At 35.9% G+C, this 14062-nt stretch overlaps 1 protein-coding gene across 2 annotated transcripts; it reads left to right on the top strand.

Annotated features, from left to right (window-relative positions):
• Nucleotides 1–4888: 4888 nt before the first annotated feature.
• LOC115963201 lies at nt 4889–14056 on the top strand. 2 transcript variants are annotated; one of them, XM_031082129.1, is made up of 9 exons: nt 4889–5142; nt 5293–5334; nt 5493–5579; nt 6553–6678; nt 6786–6811; nt 7856–10624; nt 11553–11657; nt 11828–12002; nt 13534–14056. In XM_031082129.1, the coding sequence occupies exons 4-9, from the start codon at nt 6565–6567 to the stop codon at nt 13738–13740; spliced, it is 3396 nt and encodes a 1131-aa protein (XP_030937989.1). In that variant the 5' UTR covers nt 4889–5142; nt 5293–5334; nt 5493–5579; nt 6553–6564; the 3' UTR covers nt 13741–14056. The 2 variants fall into 2 exon arrangements, with proteins under 2 accessions (XP_030937989.1, XP_030937988.1); XM_031082128.1 differs by lacking the exon at nt 5493–5579.
• The last annotated feature ends 6 nt before the right edge of the window (nt 14057–14062 follow it).

Here is a 14062-nt window from a genome sequence, read left to right as displayed (position 1 = left end):
CCTCCCCGTCCTGCTGCTTCTTGGTGCATTCAACGGCATTTTTGCAGATAAGGTCTTTCCTTTTGCCTTTGTCCATTTCTGCATCAAAGGGGGATGGAAAGAAAGAATTAGACAAAATTCAAAAAATAAAAGATTGAAGAATAAACCAAAGGAAAGCAACGGACTCACGCTTGCGTGCAATTCGATCATAGCGACGAGCGATGTCTGTGGGCTCAAGTCCTTCACAATACCAGTGAATGGTAGCAAAGGTAACGAGCTTTTTCTAGGTCCTCTATTGGAGTGGGATACAAAAGATTCTCTCCAAAAAATTCCATTCTTCAAGAGACACTTCTGGACGGTCCTGAGCTGCAACCAAAATAAGCATTACGTTAGAAAACAGTAAATATGTTTAAAGTGACAAATAAGCTCCAACAAACACATACCAGATAGAGGCAGTATGCCCTAGGTTCTGTCAACGACGGGCATATCATGATGTTCGTCAGGGTGACATACCCAGTTCTCTCACTAGATGAAGAAATACCAGTTCTTCCAATTCCAGTTTGAGTCTAAAGTCTCGTACACCAGCCTTGGGGACAGTTTCCTTGGAAGGAAACTGTAGATACCCTTGGACTTGAGACGACTCCCCTTGCTCAATATCCCATACAACACCTCGGCACCAATGAAGATTCTCCAAGCATTCGGAGCAATCTGGGTGATGGCTAGACTTAGGTATTGAAGTAGGCGACAGTGGAGCGCGCTCAAGGGAAGCCTAAGCCGAGCCTTGAACATCTGCTTGTACATCCTAATGTCAGGAGAGTCACGGCAGTAACATTTCTTAAATTTACGTGGTAGATGGATGGAGATGTCAGCAGGGATTTGGTACCTATCTCGAAGGGTGTTGAAGTGTTTACTTTTGACGGACGAGCTAAAATTGTTAACCGTCCACATCAAGGGATGGACGAAGTTCCTAAGACCATCAGGACCGACAACGGATCAGAGTAGGGACTCGATCTCCTCGTCGCCTGAGACTTTATCCGTGTAACTCCCTAACCCATAGACGAATCCCTTTCAATGTATGTAGCATCGGGGTTGGTTTGACCTAACAGGTACCCTTCATCGTAGCCCGCTCCTTTGCGGACACACGATTGTTCACTCAATGCTTCACTAGACATCTATTACACCTACAAGTGACGGACAAATTCCTAAGACTCTACAGGTCTATATACACGATCGTCATAATAGTTTCAAATTTAAGAAAAAGTAGAAGTATACAGGAAGAAGATACTTACAGGTATACGGAATGAATAAGAGGACGGAAGCATGGTGGACAAATGCACTAAGATCACGAATCACGGGAATCTCGCAGGCAACGGACAAGCTCTAACAATGGAAATTAGGAGCAAAAGATGGAAATGGGAGAAAAAAGCAACATATATATATAGAGGTAGTTGCGCGAAAGACAAAGTGATGCTTTGATCCAAGTAACCCACCACTCAAATGATGTCACGTGTCCCATCAGCATTTATGACTCTTAATTACCCTGTCAATCAAGGTACAACTCCCTAGAACTAGGAGTAATCGTCACCCCTCGTGTCTGTCTAGAATATTGGGCAACAAACCCGTGGAGTGAGAAGGCAGCTGATAGGGATAAAATCCCTAAATAGACGGATATAAATAACGAGAGTAGACATTAGTGATGGAGTCACGAAAAGAGGCGGTCTTGGCATTCTAAAAACTAGCGGACGAGTTCACAACCTGGACGGATGAGAAACACGATAATTGTATTCCTTGAAATAGACGAACGTGTGACATGGACGAAGAGGAGGTACGACAAGTGGATCCCTTGAGGCAAACGGACCAAAGCTAGACGATCTGCTAAAGCCACGTGTCACCTTCGTGGCACCCACATGTCACATTTGTGACATGAGTGGTCTCCAAGAATCTTAGAATGGAAATATCTTGCACTCCATGCCCAACTACAGTCAAAGGAAGCCCTATAAGGAAAGGATTTCGTATATTACGAGTATTAATGAGGATCTTCTCTACAAGGAAATACCCTCTCCACCAAGAAATTAAGGTAAGCTCTACTCTACTATAAAAACCCCAAAACTCTCACAAATCAAGGTACGTGTAATTCTCCTACCTCTAGCACTCTAGAGTTGTAGAAATTCTCTCTAACTTAACCTTCGGAGGGTATTTAGCCGATACCATATTGGTACTCTCTGCAAAGTCTTCTTTGTTTCTGTTTCGCAAGTTCTATCTAGAGCACGTGAGGAATGTTTAGTTCACTGATGATTTTTGGCATCATCAATAAACAAAGAAGAATATCATCAATCATGTAAAGTAACATTGATAGAGGTCAAGCCCTTCTAGGGTGAAAATATGGCATGGATAATTTTAGGAGGAAGTATTTATCTGATTTCAAAAGGTGGTCAATAATATATTGAAAATAGTCTATGGTTTTTGTTTGTTAATCATCGTGATTGATACCTGTCAGGTGTCCGCTGGAAATTCTAATTTGACTCGTTATACATACAAATATCAACCAACAATCAAGATTCAAGACACATTAGCGAGTTTGATACCAAATGCTTGTGTATTAGATAGCAGTGGTCGCTACTAGGGCAGTTCAGGTGAGAGAGAGCCTACTAACAAAATCATGTGTTCTTTTGTATCATACATATAACAAAAGTAACATATTCAATACTTCATAGCATATGTGAATTGTTAACATATGCTATGAATCTTTGTTTTGCTATCTATGTATGATGTCAATGTATAATTGATGGAGGAAAAAAATTTACAATTAAATGATGCATTCCCTAACATAAATCCATCCAATAAATTGTCTATGTATGTATGTATGTATGTATGAGTAAACTATCAAAATTCATATTTACCACTGCAATTCAACTACAACCTAAAAACATAAAAGTAAAAGAGAAAAAAAAGTTACCCACATAGATCAATAGCAAGAGAGGGTACATACACACATTTTATCAAACACTTGGTGCAGACGAACTGATAAGGATGAAAAAAGACAAAAACAAAAACTTAAATTTAGAGGAAAGATAGAGGAAAAGCAAGAGTACCTCAAAAAACAGAACCAAGACCATTGATAAACATGGAAGACCGAATGGTGGGAGCTATGGCTTGTAAGTAAGGTCCAATTTGCAAGGGGCTAAGTATAAGAGGATTCTCTTTTTTGAACTGGATTTTTATGTGGCTCAAAAATACCCTCATTAATGAAGGATAACTTTATTTAGAAATAGGATCATAAATGTCAAATAACAAATTACAGTTACTGCTTATCTCTAAAATTTATCATTTTTATTTGTTTGAAAAATAAAAAATATATATTTTCAAATTATAATATATGCAAATTATCAACCTTTACCTAGAAAAATAAGAGAGCCTTCTGAGTAAGCGCAACGCGTGTGCTTAGAGGCTAGTATATATATAAAACTGTGGTTTAATATTAGATACTTACCATAGAAAAGTCATCCTTACAGCCTAACCTTGAAAAATAAAAAACTTGAGAGGTAATGGGGATTTAAAAACAAAATAAAATAAAGAGATTGGTTAGAGAACCCACAGGTTTAGAGAACCCATTAGTTTCAGGATTGTGATTTAATATTTGATACTTGGTGTTTCTAAAAATCTGATCTTGAAGAACTGTGAGATATCAACAGTATCTAATAAAAGAGCTGAATAGAAAACGAACTGAACAAACAAATTGAAGAGTATCAAACATACAACTATATAACTAATTAAATTATTCCATGGACCTTCCAATTCTCAAAATAAAATATAGAAAACAATTCAAAATCATACCTTGCTGTGATTATTCAAAGAGCAAGACTTTATTTATAATATAAGATTTTTAATCTAAAAGCAAATTTAGATTCCTAAGAAAATTTGGAGTTGGAATAGAAATCTTGATCGGCTAGTATGCGCATTGCCAATGTGAGCAAAAGAGGGAGGCTGCGTTAATACTTAATATTAAAGATATTAGCTATTCTAATTATTCCACTTTTGATGTTGATTTAAACTCTAAAGCTTGCACACAAAAAATCAGAGGACAAAGATATTAGCTATTCTAATTATTTCTGTTTTGCTGTTGATTTTTCAATATCACATCGGAAAATAAACTGATTAAGAAAAGAATTAGAAAAACCCAAATGGAAAAACGAAAAACAAAAGAGACATGCTGAGCTTTAGAGGCACGAGTTGAGGTAAAGCATAGATGATGTTATGGTTGAAACTTGAAAGTCAAAATAGCAAAAACTACACAATTGTGTCTTTTGAAGGGAAGGGAAGGGAGGGAAGAACATGCATGTTCTACCGTTCTATAGGGTTTAAGCTTAGAAGATGTTTCAAACTTACAACGAATGGTTAGGTTTTAAAAATAAGGGCATTAAAAATTTATAAAGAAAAGAAGAATGACGTGTTGGGTATTAATTCTTCAATGAGTCGCTTATAAAATCGAAAAAATTAAATCAAATTAATTCAAATTAAAAATATAAATAAAAAATGCTGATATGAAAAATTGTAAAAAAGTCAACCAAAAATCAAAAGTTTCAGTATATATATATATATTAAGTCGAAATTGATTATGATGTCAATAACAAAAGGTCTGAAACTGTATTTATAACACTACTCTAAACCACAAAGACACAACGAGTAATCTGTAATTCAAAAAATACAAAATCTCTTAATTTAGATGGAAACCTCAATTTCATTTTGGGGTTAAGTAGAAAAATTAAGAATTTATGTCTAAATTGTGGTGATGAAGCACATCAAAGGTATAAATTGTAATTTCAACACCCCAAAAAAACAAAAAAAGATAAATAAATAAACAAACAAAAAAAGTGAGGTGAAAGAATTTGGACAAAACGTGGAGCAAGTGGAGGTGATACGGACAGGTAGTGAAAATAGGAGGACACGTATCGGCATGGTGTTGGACGAGCCAAATCCAAAGGGTTTAAAGAAAAGAAAAGAAAAAGGCAAAGCTGAAATTGCGAGAAGAGCTGAGTATCGGAGAGTTGGCATAAAAAGAACAAAACAAACAAACCCAGTGAGACAGAGACAGACAGTCACAGAGAGGTTGACTTCAAGAGAGAAAGAGAGAGAGCAGCAAATCTCATGAATGATATGGACATGGTTTTGCTTTCTATTAACTCTCTATCTATTTTTTTTTTTTTGCCAAGAAAATGAAAATCTGATTGATTGATTGATTTTATATATGTTTATGTTTAAAAGTAAGAAAGACTATATATAAATGTGTAAACTAACTTGTTTTTGTATTTGTAGGGTGCACAAAGAATTTCCCTCAAATACCAAACTCTAAATTAGGTATACAGCTTTTCATTCCGTACAATGCAAAATGCATTTTCCCTAAAAAAGTGAATTTATCTGTTTTCCGAACTTGACGCCTATATTTGATGGGATGATAAATATGTTTTTGAGATTTTTATTTTTATTCTTATAATTAAAATTAATAATGATTGTAGTAGTACTAGGCTAGAAGACGAAGAAGAAGCTGGATGGGTTGAATCTCTGTCGACTCAGATTCATTTCATTTCATTTCAATTCCCAAGGCCTCTCTTTTTCTCTTCTTCTTTCCTTTCTTTCATTCAAAACATAATAACTATTGATTGTCTTCTTGCCATTTTTCTTAGTCAATTTTTTTTTTTTTTTTTAATTTTTATATGAGGAATCCATGACTGTTGCTTTCTTTTAGTTAATATCATATTGGCTTCTTTGTGTCAATTTTCTGTTTCTTGCATTGAATTTTAGTTATTTCTTCTTATGCTCAAATTCATAGCAAAAAAAATGCTCATTATTCTGTTGCTAATAATATGCATTCCCATTTAAAGATCTTTTTCTTTTTTCTTTTTTTTTTCCCCTCAGCCATCATGAATTCTCTTATTTATTTATTGGAGGTTCGTTCAATGTTCACTTTGCATATAAGACCACACCATACTGCTCTGCTTGTCGGATATTAATTTCTGTTTGATATGATTTATGAATACCGCAATAAGATGATGATGATGATGCTTGTATTGTATTGTATTGTATTGTATTCATTTTCCCTGGCTTGGGGAGATGGGATCTACTATTGGTGTTATTTCAACTGAGAGTGAGAGTGAGAGTACGCACATTTATTAGCTTGTGTAAGCTGCTGCATTGTTAAGATTTGTGTCGCTCGTATTAGGCCTTGTGTCTTGCACCCACCCCTATTGAATTTGATATTTATTATTGTAGTATATACTTTTGCCTAGACTTCGCCAATCAGCCTAATATGCTTGCCTAGATCCTAAAGATGTAGACCCCAACGTCAGCAGTGGGTGATATTCTTATTTCCTTTAGCACCTGTTGCAGCTTATTCTAGTTAAAATTAGGCGTTCTTCTTTATAATAATAAAAAAACACTATAGTTTGTTATTTGTGAGTGATTTAAATTGTGCAGACGTTAAAATTTTGAATACAATTCTTGAATAAAGTAGCTCTATCAAATTCTGCTTTAAAATATTGGTTCATGTTCTTAACTTTGTGCTGTTGACATGGACAGGCACAATCAAAGATGCATTGTGGCCTTCATATGACCAAGACTGATACTCAGAAAGTTTCAGAGGAAGGAAAAGACTCCTTATCAAGAAAATTTCAACAAGAACTTGGTTTTAGCACTTCTTTAGAGGTCTTAAATATTTGTGACATTAACTGATTTGGGTCTATACTTTGTTCTTTAATTTTTTCTGAATAAAATCTCTGACTTGTTTCCATGGATTGTAATCTTCTCTTCAGGATCGTGGAGTGTTTTCTATTGCAAGGTAAAATGATTGTGGTCATTATGTCTGATTGTAGCTTATGTATATACATATGTATGTAATCATTCCTTCCAATAATTGTGGTCTCAATTCATTCTTTGCTTTCTTCCACTGGTAATTCTTTAATAAAATTTCACTCATCAGACATTGCTATTTAAATTTGATCCATCTCTTTATTTCTTTATCTCTCTTTGAGGACTTTATCCTTCTTGTTGTTATAGAGCAATTGGGTTTTGCTGTAGTATAAATTCTTCAAGAGTTCATGCACTTGTTTAGCTAATAAAGTGTGTATGATACCATATTGATCCTGCCTCGGGGAGCCTGCACCTTGTTAGGTTTTTACCTGTGCAAGTAATCCCTCCTTACAGAAATTTATGACTAAATGAACTGTTTGTTATTTGAATAATCTGATATATTCTCCTTTTTTTTTTTTCCTCCTAATTAAATCTTGACTTTATTTCTCTTTTCCATTTATTATTCATTTATCACTTTCTTGTGGTTAGAGAGCTAATATTGTTGTATGAGTGGTACTATTGGATTATACTCTTCTAGAAGAATCTAGAATAGTCTAGTGGTGAGGCGTCCCCACTAGTTGTCATTCTCAGAATATTCTTTAATCATTTGTAACTAACTCTCCGATATATATGGATTTTAGAAGATGATGACTTGAGTAGATCTTAGGATTTGAGTTTTTTTTGTTTTTTTTAATGGTAGGTAAGTTACACATGCACCCAGTGGGTCTTTAACCCTCAACCTCACCTTCCATCTAACAGTTGCAAGGGCATGTGGTGCCAGTTGAGCTAAAGCTCATTGGCAGGATTGAGATTTTTCAGCTTAAAGATATTTGAGCCAGGAGCCTATGTTGTGAACTTAGGCTTAGTGTAGATTAATTCCAAACAGGAGAACTGTGGAAATAATCTTTCTAATTAAATACTGCAGTTCCTGATTGCTGCATCGCTGTGGCCATTTTTTAATACAGATTTTCACATTGTTCTGCCGCTATATTGTAGCCAATGTGTGATCTTCTCTCTCCTCTTGTTTTATCAGGTGTCCTATTCTTACATTTCTTACCCTTGAATCTGATGGACACTGGAGGATTTTTGCAGTACCGCTGCGATGTCCAGATCATACTAATCACATGGGATCTGGAGTTCAGGTAAATATGGACAGTCTGCACATGGTTTCTCCGCCATCTATTAGTTCATACAGGGATCGACAAAATGTGTGGAAAGGACCTCCAGCTGATGGTACTTACTCTGTGGATTCATATACAACCAGAAGCTTTCCTGGGTCAAATGTGCAACGACAATCTCGAAACAAGGCCTTGACAAATAAAGCAACTAAATTGAATGAGCTTTCCAACAATTCTTCTCATCAGAATTCGTTTATCTGCAGCAACTCCCCAGGCTTGAACCGAAATGGCTCAAAGGCTAATAGTTCATCTGATCTGCCTATTGACAGTTCTCAACTAGACAAGGCTGTAAAGAGAAATTCAAGAAAAAAGGCTAGAAAGAAGAAGAAACAGAGTATGAAGCTTTTGAGTGACTCTGGCTCTACTGAATTGGAAGTCCTCTCTGAGGAATATGCCCATGGAAGTCCAACTTCTGAAACCTGTGGTAATACTGATTTGGGTCATAGGGATGGACCATTATCATCAGACAATCTGTTTCAAACCAAAGATTCCATCTTTGATGGAGTGGAGCATACACATTGTGTACAGATTAGCTGTTATGATGATATGTATTCCAAAGGTTTGTCTGATATGCATGACTCCTTAGTGTTGGATTCAGTTTCTGTTGGTTCAAACAGTGATGATAACATTCACGCTGTTCATGATGTACAGCAATCTGAAAATGAAAGTTTCGGAATTAGTGTTTCTGAACCACCAGGTTTTAATTCCAGTAAGGAATGTCTCTCTCATCAAAGCTCATTAAATTGTGTTGTGGATACCAAAGATCACACCGAGAGAAAAAAATGTGGTAGTCAAGTTGGTAGCTGTAGTGATATGCAAGTGGTTTTACCTGGCAAGAGAGGCAGGCAAAACAAAACATCCCCCACCAGTTCAAGTGTCCACAGATTTGGAAGTGTAAGAAATATGCATGGCCGTACAGGGAAAGAAAACAATCATTCTATATGGCAAAAGGTTCAGAGGAATGAGGCCAGTGGATGCAATGGGGAAATGAAGAAAGTTAGTCCAGTTTGCTCACAGATTGATGTCACATTGAAAGAGGCTCCTTTGCTTAAAGGAATTTCTAATGATGATGTGACTTTGTTATCAAAAAGTGTAGATAAGAAACATTTAAAAGGTAAAATTTCTAGGAAGTTGAAAAGAAAAGATATTCCAGCTACAAAACAAGACTATGGTTATTCCAGGAAGGGTTCTCAAATTGATAAGGCCAGCTCAAACTGTTGTCCAAAAATTATTATGCAACAGAATGAAATAAAAGATTTCTCATCTTGGCTGAATGATCAAACAGGATTGAGCTGTGCTTCAAGATCTTGTTCTCAGAGCAACAGAGCTGAAAATATGACATCCGAATCTGTTTACAGCACACAAGTACATCCAGATGAGTTGGAGCCACCTGAATGTAACACTGTTTCTAGTACCGACAATTGTACTACAGGAAATCAGGAAAGCTCATTACCAAAATCATGTGACTCAGATCAGTCAAATCTGCTTGAGGTGAAGTTTCCCGTGTACCTTCCTCATCTTTTAGTTAATGAAGTTGGCCCAGTTCAGAAAGAAATTTCTCTTGCGGAATACAATAAGCCAAGCCACGGTATTGGATCTATTTCACAGAGATGGATACCAATTGGGATGAAGGATCCTGGCTTTACCAGCTCTGCTAGATCTGACTGCTCATCAATGGATTATTCTGATGTGCCAGCTGCTGAATTGAAAAACACTGTCGAACGTAAAACGGCTTCCAGTTCTCAAAATCTTGTTTCTTCATTAAATGGAGTAATGTGCAGGGGTAAGAACTCAGGAGATCTAAGTTCTCATGAAGATGAGGGTCATACTCAGAAATTGGGCAGTCAAGATGCATGCACACTTAAAGAGCATAATAACAAGCATGTTGCAGGTAACTGCTTCACTGTTGAATCAAAAGATCAACATGCATTTGAAACCAACTCATATAAGATTGCACAGGCAGTGAATAATTCCTGTAGGGCACAACTAGCATCTGAAGCTGTTCAAATGGCCACTGGTTCTCCAATTGCTGAAATTGAAAGACTTCTTCATTTTTCTTCTCCAGTTGTTTGTCAATCTTCCAGTTTGATAGGCTGCCAGACATGCTTGAGGGACCAGGTTGGGGGTGTGTCACTCTGCAGACATGAGATACCTAATGTTCCTTTGAGATGCCTGTGGCAGTGGTATGAGAGACACGGGAGCTACGGATTAGAAATAAGGGCAGAGGATCATGAAAATATGAAGAGATTGGGTGTTGATTGTTTTGCTTTTTGTGCTTATTTTGTCCCTTATCTGTCAGCAGTTCAGCTTTTCAGAAACCATAAAAATCATCCTATTGATACTAGCAAAAAAAAACCTTGTATTGATGTTCAGGAGGCATGTGAGACTAGTGAAACATTGGAAAAACCGTCAATTTTTTCAGTACTTTTTCCACGGCCTCGCACAAAAGACACAGGTGATTTGCTGCTTGTAAATCAGGTGCATGGTTCAGAACAATCTCCAGCTTCTGATGAAGATGATGACACTGTTCAATCAGTTGACATGACATGTTCCAGAGATCTTGAGCCACTTTTTGAATATTTTGAATCTGAACAGCCCCAGCAAAGACTGCCCTTATATGAGAAGTAAGTATTTTTTATTGTTGTGTGTGTGTTTTTTGTTTTTTGTTTTCTGTTTTTTTTTTTTTTTTTTTTTTTTTTTTTTTTTTTTTTTTTTTTTTAAGATTGACAATAAACTCTATTGCAAGTGGAACCTTCTCTTGAGTTTAAGTGTTTATGAGGTTGTGTTCAAGAACCACTAAATAATTCATGTACAAAATAACCAATGAAAAATGTTGGATTTTTAATATCTATACGTTTCGTATTTAATTATGATACACATTTGCACCTTAGGTAGACTTCACACATACATGAAGTTAAATTGTTCCATTCTTTATTGTTTTTAGAAAGTAATTATGCACTATGTTTCTCATGCTAGTTGACATGACCCCATGCATACTTGATAATGAATCAATAATTTGTTTATTATTTTTCTCCAATAATTTATAAACTATGTTAAAAGGAACTTCCAATGTAGAACATGAATTTTTCCCTCCCCCCATCCTTCCCTCTCTGTCTGTTTCTATGTATTTGTATTTTGGTTTCTATGTTACAAGATCTCACTTTATCTATCCTTTGAAAATTTAGTCACCATGAAAATTTTTATCTGGTTTGGTCCTTTGTCATATAGTGCAGTGGCATGAGCATATTAAGTTTGGATCAAATCATCTGATAAATTTTAGTTGAAATTGTTTAGTCATCAAATTTAACCTATCAAATAAACTTATAATATGTTTTTTACTAACTTTACTTAGGGAAGGTTGTTTAAAGAATGGGTACGTAAGAATTATCTCATTCAATTTATCCAAAGAGAGGAAGAAGGAAGCAAAAGAAATATGTCATTCAATCTGTTATTTGACATCTTTTTAGCAAAGTTTCTATATTTGAGTTAGCCAATTAAGAATATTTGGTTCTTGTTTTCAGATTGATCTTTATTCTGTTTCTGTTATTTCAGGATTAGAGAGCTGGTTAGAGGTGATGGACCTTCACATTGCAAAGTGTATGGGGATTCGACTAAACTAGACTCCATAAATCTACAAGATCTGCACCCCAGTTCGTGGTTAGTGTTAGAATATATTCAGAGAATTTAAAGTAACCTGTTCCTACTCAATGAAACAGAACTTCAAATTTTAAATTTGTTTCAGAGAATTCATTCAGAGAAAAGTACAATAAATTACTGATTCTGATTTAAAATTTGAATATTAATTTTGCATGCACTCTGATCTTCAGGTACTCTGTCGCATGGTATCCAATTTATAGGATTCCGGATGGCAATTTTCATGCAGCATTTTTGACTTACCACTCACTCGGCCATTTAGTTCGTAGAAGTGCCAAATTTGATAAGCCAAGTCCGGATGCTTGTATAGTATCTCCAGTTGTGGGTCTTCAGAGTTACAGTGCTCAGGTACTCATAATGATGCTGCCAACTACAATAATTAACTTCATTATATTGTTTCTGTGAGTGATTTTAAAATATTTTAAGAAAGCCCTTATGTCAGTAACAAGAACTTTCAATGCCTTTGGTTCCCTAATTAAATTCAACCATGTGGCTTATTAGCCAGTGCAATACAACTACGTGACTTATTGGCCAATCTGCTTCCTTGTGTATAGTTACAACTTTCATCGCTACATGGATGAATTTAATCAAGTAACCTAAGGTACATCACCTATAGGACTGTACCTAAGTTTTACCCTTATAAAAATGTCAAGTGAAATTCCATTTATTTTAATTCAATGCATTTTGTGCCCTTAAGTTGTTGCCTCTGTTGTCTCTGAAAGTGTGTTTACGGTATTCTAAGTTAATTACCCTAACACACATAACGTAATATATATATATATATATATATATATATATATATATGTGGGTGATTACAATGATATTTCCATTTTGTTCCTAACTCAAGCTTGGATGTATGTATATCATACAATCCCAGCTTGTTACATAATAAATCCAAACAACTCTTACACAAAACTTTGGTAAACATATTAGCTATCTGGGCTCCTATCAAAATATGGCAGTGCTAGATGCAACACAAATATATAATGTACAAACATGTTATTCTATTATTGCTTTTAAATTAGTTTTAGATATGTTTTCAAACATTTTATTGTTACTTATTTTTAAAACCTAAAATAAACAATTATGTCCAAAAATAGATAAAATATACCTAAAAAAATTTAATTGTCATATCCTTGATGCGTCGTATCCTTGTTTTTCAAGAAATGTTGTGTAGTTGTGTCGTGTCATACCTTGTATCCATGCTTCATAGCCCAATGAACACACAACACCAATACTTTCTCAAACCCAAATGCCATCAAGAGATTTGTAGATCTACCAACAATAAAAGATATCGAAGGAGCAAAGGGAACACAAACCGGCTCTCTGGTGTCACAAAACAGGAACTCAGCACTTACAGAAGACAGAGGGATTGATAAAGTAGTCATAGGTACAATCGGCACCTGAGAGCGACTTAGCAACCGGTCGTATGAGGTAGACAGCGCTAGGAGATGACGTTTACTGCGGTGAGGGCTGGGCTTTGAGATTCCAACAGGTTCTAGTGTCTCCTGACTCATGCAACTCAATTTACTCGGTTTCTGGAGTCAGGTGACTCTATAGTCTCTATTTGGGTGGTTGCAGTGTTTGGCAACTTTATTAGGGCAGTCGTTGGTGAAGGGCTCTGGGGGTGTTGGTGGTGGTCCTTTAATGCTTTGACACCATATTATCTTTGAAAGTATGTTTAGGGTATTCAAAGTTTAATACGAACTCATAAGTTTTTACTTATCCAAAAAAAAAGTTATTGCCATTGCAAGTTTCTTTTTGCCATCAATATCTATTGTGTTCATGGTTCATGTAGATACGCATACTTGCATTGCATTATTTAGTATTGTATGTAAATCTGTTAATCTAAGCGGTGCACTTTATGGCTTATGAACAGGGTGAATGCTGGTTCCGGCTTAGGCAGTCTGTGCTGAGACAGACAGCAGAAACCGCTGGCTTAAAACCCTTTGGAATCCTGAAGGAGAGGTTGAGGACACTTGAGGAGACAGCATCTCTCATGGCAAGAGCTGTTGTTAACAAAGGAAATATGACCTCCATAAACAGGCATCCTGATTATGAGTTCTTCCTCTCTAGGCGACGATAGAGACCTTTTTCCAATTTTCATTAAGTAATTTCTTCTATTTATCAATAAGGTTGGCTACATTTAGATAGGATCTAGCCCCAAATAGGGTGTGAGAGAGGCTTGTTCTGTTTATATTCTTCATGTTTTTCTCCTTTAGTGGTGGAAATTGTTCCAGTTGTATATAACTCGTGGGTATCTTTTTAACTTTACTACCCTTCCTCTAAAGGAAATGTAAATCTCAGGACTTATGTGTAGACAGGTAGACAGTATAATGCTGACTTTGATTTAGCAGCTTCTTCATGCTGTAAATGTGCTCTCAATTCAGAGTTTGGCTCTCCATTGA

The sequence above is a fragment of the Quercus lobata genome, chromosome 10, assembly GCF_001633185.2.
Source record: "Quercus lobata isolate SW786 chromosome 10, ValleyOak3.0 Primary Assembly, whole genome shotgun sequence".
Taxonomy (NCBI): domain Eukaryota; kingdom Viridiplantae; phylum Streptophyta; class Magnoliopsida; order Fagales; family Fagaceae; genus Quercus; species Quercus lobata.
The sequence above is the reverse complement of the archived record's forward strand: the minus strand, read 5'-3'. Positions and strand labels throughout refer to the sequence as shown.

Excerpts from the sequence above, each read along its gene's own strand:
- LOC115963201 (XM_031082128.1), top strand. The coding sequence starts at position 6,565 with ATGCATTGTGGCCTTCATATGACCAAGACTGATACTCAGAAAGTTTCA. Across the intron at positions 6,812-7,855 it reads GGAGTGTTTTCTATTGCAAG|GTGTCCTATTCTTACATTTC; the intron begins GTAAAATGATTG and ends TTGTTTTATCAG. Across the intron at positions 12,003-13,533 it reads TTCAGAGTTACAGTGCTCAG|GGTGAATGCTGGTTCCGGCT; the intron begins GTACTCATAATG and ends GCTTATGAACAG.